Source organism: Patagioenas fasciata, chromosome 30 (assembly GCF_037038585.1).
Source record: "Patagioenas fasciata isolate bPatFas1 chromosome 30, bPatFas1.hap1, whole genome shotgun sequence".
Lineage (NCBI taxonomy): Eukaryota > Metazoa > Chordata > Aves > Columbiformes > Columbidae > Patagioenas > Patagioenas fasciata.
This window is the reverse complement of record NC_092549.1, coordinates 2,246,265-2,262,498: the sequence shown is the minus strand read 5'-3', so window position 1 is coordinate 2,262,498 and position 16,234 is coordinate 2,246,265. Positions and strand designations below refer to the sequence as shown.

The following is a 16,234-nucleotide window of genomic DNA, read 5'->3' as shown; positions in this document are numbered from 1 at the left end:
AGACCAGGTTGCTCAGAGCCACATCCAAGCTGACCTTGGGTGTTCTCAGGGATGGGGCATCAACCACCTCCCTGGGCAACCTGGGCCAGAGTCTCCCCACCCTCAGCATCACAAATAGAGATTGGAGATGGGATCTTGGGGAACAATTTCTTCCCCAAAGGGCTGTGGGGCATTGAACAGGCTGCCCAGGGCAGTGCTGGAGTCACCATCCCTGGAGGGTTGGGCAGACAGACATGAGGACATGGGGCAGCGCTGGGGTGGGGAATGGGTGTACTCGATCTTAAAGGTCTTTTCCAACCAAAATAATTCTCTAATTCTAAAACCTGCCCCTTGTTTGTGCCCCACACGCCCCAGGACCATCACCAGACCTTGAGCTCGTACTCCTCGCGGGTGTCGATGGTGTCGCAGCGAAGGTCCTGCTTCAAATCCACATCATCCTTGAACGACTGCAAGAAAGGACGGGAGGGGCGCGCTCATTCCTCCCTGGTCCCATCCACCCCGGTGCAGACACCGCAGGGTGACCCCCCCAGCGTGGGGTGTCCCCTACCGAGTAGATGGCCTTCATGACGCGGGTGGCCGTGGACACGCTGGCCGTGTCCTCCTCACGGTCCGTGTGCAGCGTCAGGGGCTCCCTGTTCACCGTCTCCACCTTGATGTCCAGCTTGCGCAGGGTGACATCCTTGCGGCCTGGGGACACGTCGGAGACGGAGGTGACGCGGCGGGGGCACGGCCCGGGAGGTCCCCTCGCCATGGGTGAATCCTCCCACCCACGGTCCCCTCTGCCACAGTCCCCGCCGTGTCCGTGTCCCCCACTCACTTCCTTTGCGGCGCCGGTAAAGGACGCAGGCGAGCGCAACGAGGAAGCTGATGACGAGGATGCTGGCCCCGATGGTGGCCCCGGCGATGATGCCCACGGGCAACACCTCTACAGGAGATGGGGACACGTTAGCTGGGGACAGGGGACAGAGACACTGCCAGGGGGCGGCTGCAGCAGGATGGTCCCCACCCTCGCTGCAGCCCTGAGACCCGGCTGGGGTCCCCGGCGTCCCCGGCACGGCGCCGCCTGTACCTTTCTCCTCCAGCTGGATGATGGCGGTGCCCGGCCCGAAGCTGTTCCAGGCCGTGCAGTTGTAGCGCGTCTGGAAGTCGGCGTCCATGACGTTGTTGATGGTGAGGGTGGAGAGCACCCCGCTGCCCGTGTTCGTCCGCTCCACCGTGTACCGCTCCAGCGTCCCCGCCTCCAAAATGTTCTCCTTCCAGGCCCACGCCTGGCCCCGCCGGGGTGGGGGAGAGGGGCCGTGTCAGCACCTGCGGCTCGGCAGTGGCCCCGGAACCCCCCCGGCACCCCGTCACTCACGATGCGGTCCGGGGGCGGCGTGCTGCCGATGAAACACTCCACCTTGCCGCGGTCCCCGCGCACGGCGTACTGCACGGCCTCGCTCGAGATGATGGGGGGTCCTGCGGGAGTTGCGGGGGGCTTTACCAAAACCCCGCGGACATCGCTCATCGCAGGCATCGCAACCTGGGTGCTCGGGGGGGTCGGTGCATGTTCTATAGGGTTGGGGACACACTCACCGTTGACAAAGAGGGTGACCTCGCGCTCGCCCACGCCGATGCGGGGGACGATGGCTTTGCAGACGTACTGCCCCGCGTCCGCTTGGGTGACGGATTTCAGGTACAGCTGGTTGCTGTTGCTCAGGACCTGGATGCAAATACCGTGGGGGCTTTAGGGACAGGGTACAGGACCCCCCCGTGGAGCTGGCCCCCAGCTCGACCACCCCGCCCTACCATGTTGGACTCCTTTTTGGTCCAGGTGAGGGTCAGCGGCGGGTTGCCGGACCACACGCACGTCAGCGTCACGTCGGAGCCGATGTCCGTGACGGTGGGTTTGGGGTCCACCACGATCCGAGGGGCGACTGGAGAGGGGAAGAGGGTGACAGGGCAGTGCCGGGGGGCAGCAGCAGCGCGGGGGGGGACACGGATGCTGCCGCACTCACAGTGCACGTCCACCAGCGTGCTGACGTTGGTGCTGCCGATGTCGTTGTGCACCTCGCAGGAGACGGGCTCCGTGAAGAAGGTGTAATCCACCTGCGTGTCGTACCGGTTCTCCTTGGCGTCCTCGATGATCACCCCGCCCTTGGCCCACCTGGAGGGGGGCAGAACCCTGAGGTGGGTGCGTTCAGGGCCCCCCCCCCACCCTGTGATCCCCATAGGATGCTGAAACCAAGGCAGGAGATGTGGGGACGACCCTCACCTGTAGCCTTTGATCTCGGGGTTGGCAGTGGCCATGCAGGTGAACACGACCCTCTCACCCTCCTGCACCGTCTGGGGCTGGATGGACAGAGTGACGGTCGGGGGATCTGCGGGGGGCGGATGGAGATGTCACAGTGTCACGGGTTCGGTGTGGCGGAGGGGACACAACGGGGGTGTCCCCCATCGCCCCCTCCCCACGCAGCACCCAGGACACCCCAAAAGCTGCAGCGCTCAGTGCGGGGACGTCCCTGCCCGTGGTGAGTGCCCAGTGTCCCTGCCTGGTGTGGGCACCCAGGATTCCTGCCAGGTGTGGGTGCTCACCCTGGGCACCCAGCATCCCATTCCAGTGTGGGTGCTTGCATGGGCACCCCATATCCCTTACTGGTGTGGGTGCTCGCCACGGCCACCCCGTATCCCTTACTGGTGTGGGTGCTCGCCATGGCCACCCCATATCCCTTACTGGTGTGAGTGCTTGCCACGGCCACCCTATATCCCTTACTGGTGTGGATGCTTGCCATGGCCACTCCATATCTCTTACTGGTGTGGGTGCTCACATGGGCACCCCATATCCCTTACTGGTGTGGGTTCTCGCCATGGCCACCCCGTATTCCTTACTGGTGTGGGTGCTTGCTGTGGACACCCAGCATCCCTGCACAGTGTGGGTGCCCAGCATGGGTGCTCGCGTGGGCACTCCGTATCCATTACTGGTGTGGGTGCTCGCGTGGGCACCCAGTATCCCATTCTGGTGTGGGTGCTTGTTGTGGGCACTTAGCATCCCTTCCCAGTGTGGGTGCGTGTGATGGGTGCTCAGCATCCCTTCCTGTTGTGAGCACCCAGCATGGGTGCTCACATGGGCACCCAGTATCCCTTACTGGTGTGGGTGCCCAGCGTCCCTTCCCAGTGTGGGTGTGTGTGATGGGTGCTCAGTGTCCCTTCCCAATGTGGGTGTGTGAGATGGGTGCTCAGTGTCCCTTCCCAGTGTGGGTGCATGTGATGGGTGCTCAGCATCCCTTCCCATTGTGGGCACCCAGCATGGGTGCTCCCATGGGCACCCCGTATCCTTGCCCAGTGTTGGTGTGTGTAGTGGGTACCCGGCAGCCCTTTCCACTGTGGGCGTGTGCTGTGGGTGCCCAGCATCCCTGTGTGATGTGAGTGCTCAGCATCCCTGCATGCTGTGGGTGCTTGCCATGGGCACCTCTGCCTGGCAGGAGCGGGTGCCATAGATACCCAGTATTTCTTCCCAGTGCGGGCACCCCACATCCCCACCCACCATGAACACCCCACATCCCTGCCCGTCATGAACACCCCACATCCCTGCCCGTCATGAACACCCCACGTCTCTGCCCGTCACGGGTGCCGGGAGCATTCCCGCAGCAGCCACTGGAGGTCGGTGTTCACCTCCAAGTCCCAGCGCGGCCACTCACCTCAGCCTGGCACCCACTCGAGGCTCCAACCACGGGCTGGGGTCCCCCAGTCACCCCACGACACCCCAGCTCCCAACTGCGCCACATCCCCCGCGCAGGGACTGTCCCCTTGACCCCCGACACCGACTCACGGTGAACGTTGAGCTTGACGAAGGTCTCCTTGCCCGCTGGGACGGCGTCGTTGGTGCTGCGGCAGGAGAACACGCGCCCGATGTCGAGGTCGGTGGGGTTGATGGCGAGCAGGCTGGTGGTCGTCTCCCGCTTGCCGTCGGCCAGCACCTCCTGCGAGGAGAGGGGACGGTCCCCGTGGGCTCCCAGTGCCGTGCTGGGGACACCGTGGCGCAGCGTGGGGTGGAGGGGATGGATTTGTGTCCCCGTACCGTGGTGGTGACAGCTCCGTCCTGCTGCAGCCCATCGCGGTACCAGACGATGGTGGCTGCCGGCTTGGCGCTGCGTGCCCGGCACGTCAGGTTGTAGGGCGTCCCCGCGCGCAGCAGAATCTCGGGGGCTCCGTCGATGGTGGGGTCCTCGGGGGGGACTGCAGAGGGGACAGCGGGTGGGTGCCCAGCGCTGGGGCTCTGGGACAGGCAAACCCGCTCCGGGCCATGAGACGCTGATAAATCGATGCTGCTTTGATAACGGGCAGGTGATTAAGGACAGCGGGGCAGATCTCGTGCGGCACCAACGGGGCCAGCGCCACCTCAGCGTTAATCCCCTGTTCCTAAAGCCCTGCTCTTGATGTCTCAGGGCTGGGCTCTTGGCAGAGGTAACGGCACCGTTTGGCATTGGGACGTTGGCTGAGCCAGCGTGGTGGCTCATCCCCAGGTACCCCTGACATTTGGGCTTGGAAAATGGGATTTGGGGGGCGGTTTGTGCTGAGCCCCACGTTGGGTAGGGGATGTGGGGGACCCCTGAGCTTGGCAGGGGATGGAGGAGACCCAGGGCACCCCCAGCCCTGCAGTGACACCCCAGAGAGGCTGGGATGGGCTGTTCCCACTGGCTCCCGGCCCCGCCAAGGCCAAACGCAGCCCCTTTGAGCCGGGGGGTCCCCGGGGATCGTCCCTGCGCGGCGGCACCAGGAGACGTTGCTTAGTACCCCAGCCACATCTCCCGCTCGCTGCCTTTTATCTCCCGTCTTTCCAATGGGAATTTCAATGCCGGGGGAAACAGGAGAAAAAGGGAAATAAAAAATAAATTAAGAAAAAGCAAGAAATCCGCCCCAAAACCCCCATTTATGCGACGTTTCCGCTGGGGCTCCGGCATCTTCTTGCCTTTTTTGTTGTCTTTTACAAGACACAAAAGTCAGGGAAATCAAAGTTACTGCACTCGTAGGGCCCGTAACTCGGGCACGGCGTGAATACAGATTGAGGCACTAAAGAGAACGGCACAGCCAGGCTGGCGCGGGAGGGGGAGGCAGCGCAGGCGGGGACAGCACGGGGACACGGGCGAGGGGGGGACAGGGGTGGGGACATGGGGAATGGTGGGGGACATGGGGTGCAGCTGGGGACATGGGATGTGGTCAGGGACATCAAATAAGGCGAGAGACGTAGGGTATGATGGGGGACATGAGGTGCAGTTGGGGACATGGGTTGCAGTTGGGAACACGGGATGTGGTCAGGGACATAGGGTATGATGTGGGATATGGGGTGCAGTGGGGACATGGGGTGCGGTTGGGGACATGGGATGTGGTCAGGGACATAGGCTGTGGTGGGGGACATGGGGTGCAGTGGGGGACATGGCGTACAGAGGGAGACATGGGGTGCAGTGGGGGGCATGGCGTGTGCTTGGGGACATGGGGTACAGTGGGGACATGGGGTGCGGTTGGGGACATCGGGTACAGCGATGGACATAGGGTATGATAGGGGACATGGGGTGCAGAGGGGGACATGGGCTGTGGTTAGGGACATAGGCTGTGATGGGGGACATGGGGTGCATTGGGGACATGGGGTGGGGTTGGGGACATGGAGTGCAGCGAGGGACATAGGGTATGATGGGGGACATAAGGTGCGGTTGGGGACATGGGGTGTGGTCAGGGACATAGGCTACGGTGGGGGACATGGGGTGCAGTGGGGACATGGGGTGTGGTTGGGGACATGGGGTGCGGTTGGGGACATGGGGCGTGGTCAGGGCCATAGGCTATGGTGGGGGACATGGGGTGCGGTTGGGGACATCGGGTATGGCGATGGACATAGGGTATGATGGGGGACATGGGGTACAGAGGGGGACATGGGTTGCAGTTGGGGTCATGGGATGTGGTCAGGGACATAGGCTGTGGTGGGGGACATGGTGTGCAGTTGGGGACATGAGGTGCAGTGGGGACATGGGGTGCGGTTGCGGACATGGGATGTGGTCAGGGACATAGGCTGTGGTGGGGGACATGGGGTGCAGTGGGGGATATGGGGTGCAGTGGGGACATGGGGTGCGGTTGGGGACATGAGGTGCAGCTGGGAACATCGGGTACAGCAATGGACATAGGGTATGATGGGGGACATGGGGTGCAGTGGGGACATGGGGTGCAGTTGGGGACATGGGCTGTAGTGGGGGACATCGGGTACAGTGAGGGACATAGGGTATAATGGGGGACATGGGGTACAAAAGGGGACATGGGTTGCAGTTGGGAACATGGGGTGCGGTTGGGGATATGGGGTGCAGTGGGGACATGGGGTGCAGTTGGGAACATCGGCTATAGCGATGGACATAGTGTATGATGGGGGACATGGGGTGCAGTGGGGACATGGGGTGCAGTTGGGGACATGGGATGTGATCAGGGACATAGGCTGTGGTGGGGGACACGGGGTGCATTGGGGAGACAGGTGTGGTTGGGGACATGGGATGTGGTCAGGGACACAGGCTCTGGTGGGCAACATGGGGTACAGTGGGGAACATGGGGTGCAGCTGGGGATATGGGGTGCAGTGGGGACATGGAGTGCGGTAGGGGACATTGGGTACGGCAAGGGCCATAGGGTATGATGGGGGACATGGCGTGCAGTGGGGACATGGGATGTGGTCAGGGACACAGGCTGTGGTGGGGGACATTGGGTGCAGTGGGGACGCGGGGTGCAGCAGGGACATGGGGTGCAGCGGGGACACAGGGTGCAGTGGGGCCAATGGGGTGCAGCGGGGACACGGGGTGCAGTGGGGACATGGGGTGCAGCGGGGACACGGGGTGCAGTGGGCACACGGGGTGCAGTGGGGACACGGGGTACAGCAGGGACATGGGGTGCAGCGCGGACACGGGGTGCAGCGCGGACACGGGCTGCAGCGGGCACACGGGGTGCAGTGGGGACACGGGGTACAGCAGGGACACGGGGTACAGTGGGGACACGGGGTGCAGTGGGCACACGGGGTGCAGTGGGGACACGGGGTGCAGTGGGCACACGGGGTGCAGCGGGGCCGCGTGGCGCGGTGCGGGGCTGGCTCCTTACTGAGCACGGTGAGCTTGGCGCGGCGCGACCGCAGCGCGGCCTCAGTGGCCTGGCACTCGTACACGGCGTCATCGGACAGCTCGGCGTTGCTGATCTCCAGGTTGTACTGGCCCGAGTCGGCCGTGCCCACGATGCGGTAGCGTGGCCAGGCTGCGGGGACAGCACGGAGGGGACAGGGTGGGCCAAACTCTCCGGGGTTGGGGGATGGTCCGGGGCTCGGGGGATGTTCCGGGGCTCCTTTCTCAGGGAGAAGCGGCCGGTGCGGAAGGGACCCTGACCCCCCTGCTCGTGGAGCGGCAGCTCCTGCCCGTTTGGGTGCGGCTGGAGCAGAGCCGGGTGCTGCTGCTTGCCGGGCTCTGCGGGGACAGCCCAGCGGGGACACGGGCACGGGAGGGGACCTGGTGCATGTGGGATTGCTGATGCATGTGGGATACTCAGCACACATAGCGACCCTGGTGTGTGCAGGGACCCCAGGGTGTGCAGGGACCCCGGAATATGCAGGGACCCCGGTGTGTGCAGGGACCCCAGGGTGTCCAGGGACGCCAGGGTGTGCAGGGACCCTCGTGTGTGCAGGGACCCCAGAATGTGCAGGGACCCCAGAATGTGCAGGGACCCTGGTGTGTGCAGGGACCCCAGAATCTGCAGGGACCCCAGTGTGTGCAGGGACCCCGGTGTGTGCAGGGACCCCTGTGTGTGCAGGGACCCCAGAGTGTGCAGGGACCCCGGTGTGTGCAGGGACCCCAGTGTGTGCAGGGACCCCAGGGTATGCAGGGACCCCAGGGTGTGCAGGGACCCCAGGGTATGCAGGGACCCCAGGGTGTGCAGGGACCCCGGTGTGTGCAGGGACCCCAGGGTGTGCAGGGACCCCGGAATATGCAGGGACCCTGGTGCGTGCAGGGACCCCAGGGTGTTCAGGAGGGCGCAGAGCGCAGGTCCCCAGCCCACTGCCTGCGCACATGGCACCAGCTTGGGACACTGCACAAGGAGCCGGGAAATGGGCTTTGGGGAAATGGTGCTGTGTGTGACATAACACCCAAGAGCCTCCCGTGCAGTGACAGCCCCCGCATGGTGATGTCCCCAGAGCCACCGCCACCCCGCGGGTACCTTTGAGCCCCTGTCCCATGCCCAGGGCGAGCCCGTCTTTGGTCCATTGCACGATCCCGGAGTAGTTGAGCACCACGCAGGAGAGGACGATCCTCTGGCCGGCCACCACCGTCTGGTCCTCGGGCTCCTCCACGAAGCGGGTCTGCGCCGCTGCGGGCAGAGGAGGGGGCTCAGCGAGGGCCTGTGGTGCCCAGCAGCCCGGCGCCGGTGCCGCCAGCTCCCGGTGCTCCGTCATGCTGGTGGCTCCGGCGCCGCGGCATCGATCTCGACGCCCCGGCACGGTCCCCGTCACGCGCTCAGCGAACATCGACCGGGACATGGTGGGTGGGGGGAGGCGGGTGTGCCAGCGCTGACGTGTGTGACACACGTGTGCCTGACACACGCGTGTGCCACCAGCCACGGGACAGGGACCAGGACCCCGGGCGGGCAGTGGGGAGCAGAGCATCTCGGTGGAGGAGCCGCCTCTCCCCTTGCGGTTTTCCCCCTCCAAAGCCTTTTTTCTGGAATATTCAAACGATTTCTGCCACGCTGAGGGAGATGGGGAAGCAGAAATCCCTTCAGGGGATGAGCCAGCTGCAGATAATGAAGCCACTAAGTCCCCAGCATGGGCTTGGCGTGTGTGGCCTGGCTGGGTCCGGCACGGCTGTGCTGCCCACAGGGTGCCCTGTGCCCTCACCACGGCCACGCTGGGCACAGCCACCCCTCAGGAACCCCGAGTTTGTCCCCAGTTTGTGCTGTGTCCCCAGAGGTGCTCCGGGCTCCCTCCCACCTTTGATCCTGCACACAAATCCCCCGCCAGCTCCCCAAATCCCCGCACCACAGCCAGGGCTGATGCCATCGCGGCACCGCCGCTGCCACACCAGCCCCGGGGACGCTGCAGTGAGCAGCCCAGCCAGGCTGCCTGTCCCTGCCCAGGGTCCCCGACACCCTCCTCACCGTGCGCGGTGCGGGGACTGATCCACCACCGGCACCGCGGCACCTGCCCACGGGTGCTGGCGTGGGGTGCAGTGCAGCAACTGCAGGCTGGAGCTGGAGGGATCCGATGATCCACACAGCATCCCCGGCTGGGCTGATGGGTGCATTGACAGCACCAGGTATCCCCGAAACCCCAGGATGGGGCACCCCAGCATCCCCCAGAGCTGGTACTCCAGGACTGCTGGGATGTGACACCCCAGGATCTCCAGAATGGCGCATGCTGGGGATGGGGTACCCCTGGATGAGACACCCAAGGATCCCTGGGACCTGGTACCCCAGAATTGCTGGGATGTGACACCCCAGGACTGATGGGATGGGATCCCCTATTCTCGTTCGGACATGGCACCCCAGGGTACCTCAGTATCCTTGGGGGTACCCCTGGCTCAGGCACTCCAGGATAGGGCACCCCAGGAGCCCCAGGAGGGGGTATCCAGGGACCCCTGGGAGGGGGTACCCCCAGATCAGGCACCCCAGGATCCCCACAACAGGGCCCCCCACAAACAGACCTTGCAGCCCTGCTACCTGCGCACTGGGGACCTGCGGCCGTCATTTGGGGACAGTCACTGCTCCGGCCACCCCGAGGGGGCCTGTTGTCATCCCCCAAGCCCCAGCCTGTCCCTGCCTGTCCCCATGGCCCCCGGGAGAGGTGACAGAGCAGGGATGCGGAGAAACAGGGAGCTAAAGGGAAGGAGCGAGCCGGGAGAGGAGGGGAGGGATGGAGCAGGAATGGGGGGAAGTAAGAAGCAGAGCGGAGATCAAAGAGGAAGGTGCCTGGAGACAGGTGGGCGTGAGGAAACATCAGAGCGGGGAGGGGGGAGCGAGACGGGGGGGCGAGAAGCGCAGACAGCGTGGGGGACCCGCACCCCCTGGCCCCGCTGGCCCCGCGCTGGCCGCGCTTTGGCAGACGAAGGCGACAACGGTCCCTGCGGCGAGGAGCTGCCCACTTGGGATGCTCGGCGCTCCCCCGGTGTCCCCACTGCGGGGCTTTTCCACCTCCAAACCCCCATTTGGCTGCCAACCCCAGCCGTAGATAACCAATATTTTGGCTGCGAGCCACCGGTGCGGCAGCTGCGCCTTCCTGGGTGGGACGAGGGCCCCGCCACAGCGGGGATGCCCGTGGTACCCACCCGGTGCCCAAGGGACACCCTATGCCCATCCCCAAGCACCAAAACACCCCTTGGCAGCACCTCCTGCACCGCAGCACCCGCCGCAGCGGTCCCCTGTGGCAGCAATGATGGTGCCGCTGCCACCCCGTGGGCGCCAGGTCACCAGTGGGTGCTGGCGGCGGTTGTCACAGCACGGGAGCCGCCGGCACACGATGCCTCCTTCCCTTGCTCTCCCCTCCGTGAAGGGGCTCTGCGGAGTGTCCCAAGGGATGAACTTCACCGTCTCCCCCATCACGCGACGGCCGGCGCTGCCGGGCAAAGGGCTGTTTAGTCTGGGGGAGCGCGATACGGGGCCAGCGGGCACGGGGGAGGCTGCGTGCCGAGCGATCGCCGTGGCTCAGCGAGTGCTGAGAGCCTTTCCATGTCGCGGGGCCGTGACGTTGTGCTGAGCAGATGAGCGGGTGGAGGTTTCAATGGCACCGGGTGCCCCCCAGCACCGCCATCCCCCCCGGGAAGCGTCGGCACCGTGGCACGGCCAAGCCACCCGCTCCGGACCCCACGGCGGGGACACGTGTGGGGGTGGGTACGCGCGCGTGTGCACGTGGGTTGTGCTGGGAATGTGTGTGCATGAGAGCACAGGCAAGTGTGCATGGGAATGTGCGTGTGTGCGTGGATCAGGCGTGTGGGCATGGGAAAATGCGTGTGCACATGGAAACCCAGGCAAGCGTGCCTGAGATTGTGCACATGTGCATGGGAACACGCGTGTGCACAGGAAAATGCAGATGTGCATGGGAACACATGTGTGTGCATGGGAAAATGCAGATGTGCATGGGAACACATGTGTGTGCATGGGAAAATGCAGATGTGCATGGGAACACGTGTGTGCATGAGATTGTGCACATGTGCATGGGAACACGTGTGTGCATGGGAAAATGCAGATGTGCATGGGAAAATGCAGATGTGCACGGGAACACGTGCGTGCATGAGATTGTGCACATGTGCATGGGAACACATGTGCGTGCATGGGAAAATGCAGATGTGCATGGGAACACGTGCGTGCATGAGATTGTGCACATGTGCATGGGAACACATGTGCGTGCATGGGAAAATGCAGATGTGCATGGGAACACATATGTGTGCATGGGAAAATGCAGATGTGCATGGGAAAACACCTATGGGCATGGGCACACATGCATGTGTGCATGGGTCACGCATGTTTGCATGGGAACTCACGAGAGTGTGCATGAGCTTGTGCCCATATGCATGCAAACATACCCAAGCGTGCATGGGAATGTGCGTGTGTGCATGGGAAAATGCATGTGCACATGGGAACCCAGGCGAGCGTGCCTGAGATTGCACCCGTGTGCACGGCAACACATGTGTGTGCATGGGAAAATGCAGATGTGCACGGGAACACGTGTGTGTGCACGTGAAAATGCAGATGTGCACGGGAACACGTGTGTGTGCACGGGAACATGCAGATGTGCACAGGAACACGTGTGTGTGCACAGGAAAATGCAGATGTGCATGGGAACACGTGTGTGCGTGGGAAAATGCAGATGTGCATGGGAACACATGCACGTGTGCATGGGTCGCATATGTTTGCATGGGAACACATGCGAGTGTGCATGAGGTTGTGCCCATGTGCATGGGAACACGTGCATGTGTGCATGGATCATGTATGTTTTCATGGAACATATGTGTGCATGGAAACGTGTGTGCATGGAAACGTGTGTGCATGGGAACACACGTGTGCATGGGAACATGTGTGATGGGAACATGTGTACATGGGAACACATGTGATGGGAACACACGTGTGCATGGGAACATGTGAGCATGGAAACGTGTACATGGGAACATGTGTGCATGGGAACATGCGTGTGCATGGGAACAAATGTGCATGGGAACAAATGTGCATGGGCACACGCGTGTGCACAGGAACATGCCCGAGCACCTGGGTTGTGTACGTGTGCACAGGACTGCACACATGTGCATGGGAACACACATGTGCACAGGAACACGCGTGTGCATGGGAACATGTATGCATGGGAACACATGTGCATGGGAACATGTGTGATGGGAACACATGTGCACAGGAACAATTGTGATGGGCACACATGTGTGCATGGGAATGTGCCTGAGCGCATGGGTTGTGTATGTGTGCACAGCAATGAACACATTGCACACGTGCATGGGAACACGTGTGTGCATGGGAACACGTGTGATGGGAACACGCGTGTGCATGGCAACGTGCCCGGGCACCTGGGTTGTGTCTGTGTGCACAGGACTGCACACATTGCACACGCGTGCGCGGGCAGACGTGGGTCCCCATGTCCCTCTCCCGTGTCCCCACCGCTCCTGCACACAGCTCCTGTTCCCCCCGCTGTGGGGCCGGCCGGGGGGGCTCCGGGACCCGGGGGGGCTCCGGGGCCGTGGGGCGGGGGGGCCGGCAGCCCCACTCCTGCCCTGTCTCCTCCATTCTCCAGCGCAGGGCTGATTAAGCCCTGGGGCTGTGCTCCAATCTCCCTCTCTCTCCTCTCGCTATTAAACTCAGGGTTCAAAGCAAAGCTTTTTATTTGCGCTGACAGCTTTCAGATGGAGCTAAATCTCCCCGCGCCGGAGGTTTTTGCCTTATTTTATTATTATTTTCTCTCTCTCCCTCCTCCCCTTCCTCTCCTCGCTGCTTTTAAATTTAAGCCTTTCCCCCCTTCCCCTTTCCAAGTTGTTCAATTCTATTTATATCGAAGAAAAAATAGGCAGGGAGGGGAGAAAATAAACCCCCAAACCCCAACCCTGCGCTGGTTTTATTCTGCAGGAGAGCAAAGAGGATTTGGCTTCTTGAGGCCCTGCCGGGCAGAGCAGAAAGGGAGCGATGGGCAAGAAGGGTGGGATGAGGCTCCTGTCGCTGTCGCTGTCGCTGTCCCTGTCCCCCCGAGCCGCTTGGCACCCAGGACGGACTAAAGCACAAGTGCCACCGACCCAACGCAGCCGGTGACGTGGGGACCCCTTAGACCTGTGCGTGGGGACACTGAGGCACGGGGTGGGATGAGCTCGGCCCCAGCCGGCAGCACCGGGTCCCACTGACGGTCTCATTGTGGCCGCAGCCCCCGCGGGGTCCCATCCTGCCCGGTGCGGGCAGCGCTGTGCGGCGCTCGCCCGGGGATGCGTCGGCACCGAGACAAGATCGGCCCTGGCACGTCCCCGCGCTCCCCCCGCCAGCGGGGGCTATTTTAGGCGCTGGCAATTTGGGTCTCTCAGCTCAACCGGCCGCGTCTTTGGCACGGAGTGGGGGCGGCTGGTGAGGCTGGTGACCCCCCCACCATAGGGTTGCGATGGGCCACATCCTGACCCTAGGGGTGGCGAGCGGAGCTCCTGGTCACCCCACCCCCGGGACACAGCGCCAGGGGGGTCCCCACTTTGCGGGTGCCACCACCCCGCTCCCGCAGCACCAGCGCTGGCCCTGGCAGGATGGACACCCCCGCGGTGCCCGCTCCCCGCCCCCCCCGCCGGTGAATTAGTGTTTGCTTCAGAAGGTCCCTGTTGCCATCAACGATTTAAGAGGCTCCTTTGCGGCGATCGCCCCGACACGACAGCACCGGAGCTGCGTGGCGGAGGAGCCGCTTCACCCCGTGTCCGTGGTCACAATGGTCACTGTCCCCATCCCTGTCCCCGTCCCTGTCCCCATCCCTGTCCCCATCACTGTCCCCATCCCTGTTCCCATCACTGTCCCCATCCTTGTCCCCATCCTTGTCTCTATCCCTGTCCCTGTCCCCATCCCTGTCCCCATCCTTATCCCCATCCCTGTCCCCATCCCTGTCCCCGTCCCTGTCCCCATCCCTATCCCCACCCTTGTCTCTATCCCTGTCCCCGTCCCTGTCCCCGTCCCTGTCCCCATCCTTGTCTCTATCCCTGTCCCTGTCCCTGTCCCCATCCGCTCCCATTTGCTTCTCAATCCCCTCGGGTGTTTAAAGCCACCAGGGCCGGATGGCGGCCCCCGTGACGGTGCCACCGGTGCCACCGCAGCCCAACGCATCCCGCAGCATTTGGGGTGGGAGCTTTGGCCCCTCCCCGCTTCATCGGCGCCCCCCGCGCGTCCTCGTCGAACGGCCCCGTTTGACAAGAATCTCCTCTAATCCCGCTCTGATTGACGTTAATTGAATATTACTATCCTTTAATTCCTCGTTAATTAAATCTCGCAGCCGCTCCCCGGTGATGTGCGGAGGTGGCAGCAGCTCCGGCGCACCAGCATCCTCGGCGGTGCTTGTCCCTGTCCCTGTCCCCGTCCCTGTCCCTATCCTTGTCCCCATCTCTGTCCCTATCGCTGTCCCTGTCCTCATCATTGTCCCCATCCCTGTCCCCATCCTTGTCCCCATCCCTGTCCCTGTCCCTGTCCCTGTCCCTGTCCCTGTCCCTGTCCCCATCTGTGTCCCCATCCTTGTGCCTATCCTTGTCCCCATCATTGTCCCCATCCCTGTCCCCATCCTTGTCCCTATTCCTGTCCCCGTCCCTGTCCCCATCCCCGTCCCTATCCCTGTCCCCATCCTGTCCCCATCCTTGTCCCCATCCTTGTCCCTATCCCTGTACCTGTCCCTGTCCCTGTCCCTGTCCTTGTCCCCATCCTGTCCCCATCCGGGTCCCCATCCTTGTCCCTATCCCTGTCCCCGTTCCTGTCCCCATCCTTGTCCCCATCTCTGTCCCCATCCCCATCCTGTCCCCATCCTTGTCCCTATTCCTGTCCCCATCCCTGTCCCCATCGTGTCCCCATCCTTGTCCCCATCCTTGTCCCTATCCCTGTCCCCATCCCTGTCCCCATCCTTGTCCCTATCCCTGTCCCTGTCCCCATCCTGTCCCCATCCCTGTCCCCATCCTGTCCCCATCCTTGTCCCCATCCTTGTCCCTATCCCTGTCCCTGTCCCTATCCCTGTCCCCATCCCTGTCCCCATCCTGTCCCTATCCCTATCCCTGTCTCCATCCCCGTCCCTGTGGCTCTGGACCGCGTGTCCTGGCTCAGCTCCGCGCTGGCGGTTCCTCCCCGGCCCGGCAGGAGCGGAAAGTATTTCCCCACCATCACATGAGGCCGGCGCATCGCTGGCCAGCGCCCAGCGCTCGGAGGCTCCGCACGGGGCCGCATCAGCCCGGCCCCCGCCACCATCTCACGGCCCCAAGTGTCCCCAGCTGCCACTCGACCCCGTTACATCCCCACATGTGACAGGGGGAACCAGGTGTGGGGGCAATGGGACCCCGCAAACTGCCCACGGACCCCCTGTGCCTCAATTTCCCCCAGGGCTGCACGTCCCTCCGCATGTCTGGGGACACTCGAGCGTCCCCAGTGTCCCCGCAGGCTGCTGGGGGGCCGCTCCGCGCCCCCGCTCCCCGTTGCCGAGGCCGGTGGTAGCGCAGCTCTCGGGGGAAAGGACGCTCCAGTTATTTTCATTTCTTAAAAGGCAAAATTATAAAAACAAATGAGGAGGAGATTGGTTTCCCTCCCCCGGCCCCGCCGCCTCTCCCCCCACCTCCTTTCGGCAGCGTGGGGTCCCCCCCGCCTCCCTGCGCCCCGCTGGGGTCACCTTGGCCGTGCCCCCCGGTGCGGTCACCCCGGGATGCGCGATGGGCACCATGGGGGTCAGGGCTGGCTCCCCATCCCCCCTGTGCCACCAAAGCGCCCGTGGTGACCCCAGCTCCGTGTCCCCACCAAACCACGGCGCCACGTCCCCGCGACCCTGCGATTCGCTCATTTCCCGGCTCCATCTCCTCTGACACCAACCTCACAACAAACTGAGCAGCGCGTTTCCTGACCCATCAATATCCCACCTCCATCATCCCCTGGGCGGGGAGCCGGTGTCACCGTGTCACCGTGTCACCGCGTCACCGTGCCACACCACGTTGGACCCATCAACCCCAGCCCACAGCCATCGGGGCAGCTCCAAGGACCCCGGGTACCGCTCCC

The 16,234-nt window shown here is 63.5% G+C and overlaps 1 protein-coding gene across 2 annotated transcripts in view; it reads right to left on the bottom strand.

Moving 5' to 3' along the window:
* Positions 1–16,234, bottom strand: part of KIRREL1 (kirre like nephrin family adhesion molecule 1) — a 31,069-nt gene that overhangs the window by 2,494 nt on the left and 12,341 nt on the right. The window contains exons 2-14 of one of the 2 annotated variants that reach the window (XM_065857904.2): positions 8,207–8,356; positions 7,103–7,252; positions 4,058–4,215; positions 3,809–3,959; positions 2,255–2,360; positions 1,998–2,146; positions 1,789–1,916; positions 1,576–1,702; positions 1,358–1,458; positions 1,070–1,268; positions 818–949; positions 548–687; positions 369–446 (exon numbers count right to left, since the gene is read on the bottom strand). In XM_065857904.2, the coding sequence (XP_065713976.1) occupies positions 369–446; positions 548–687; positions 818–949; positions 1,070–1,268; positions 1,358–1,458; positions 1,576–1,702; positions 1,789–1,916; positions 1,998–2,146; positions 2,255–2,360; positions 3,809–3,959; positions 4,058–4,215; positions 7,103–7,252; positions 8,207–8,356 (1,769 nt within the window). The remainder of the gene's footprint in view (positions 1–368; positions 447–547; positions 688–817; positions 950–1,069; positions 1,269–1,357; positions 1,459–1,575; positions 1,703–1,788; positions 1,917–1,997; positions 2,147–2,254; positions 2,361–3,808; positions 3,960–4,057; positions 4,216–7,102; positions 7,253–8,206; positions 8,357–16,234) is intronic. The other variant, XM_065857905.2, reaches the window with a different exon arrangement.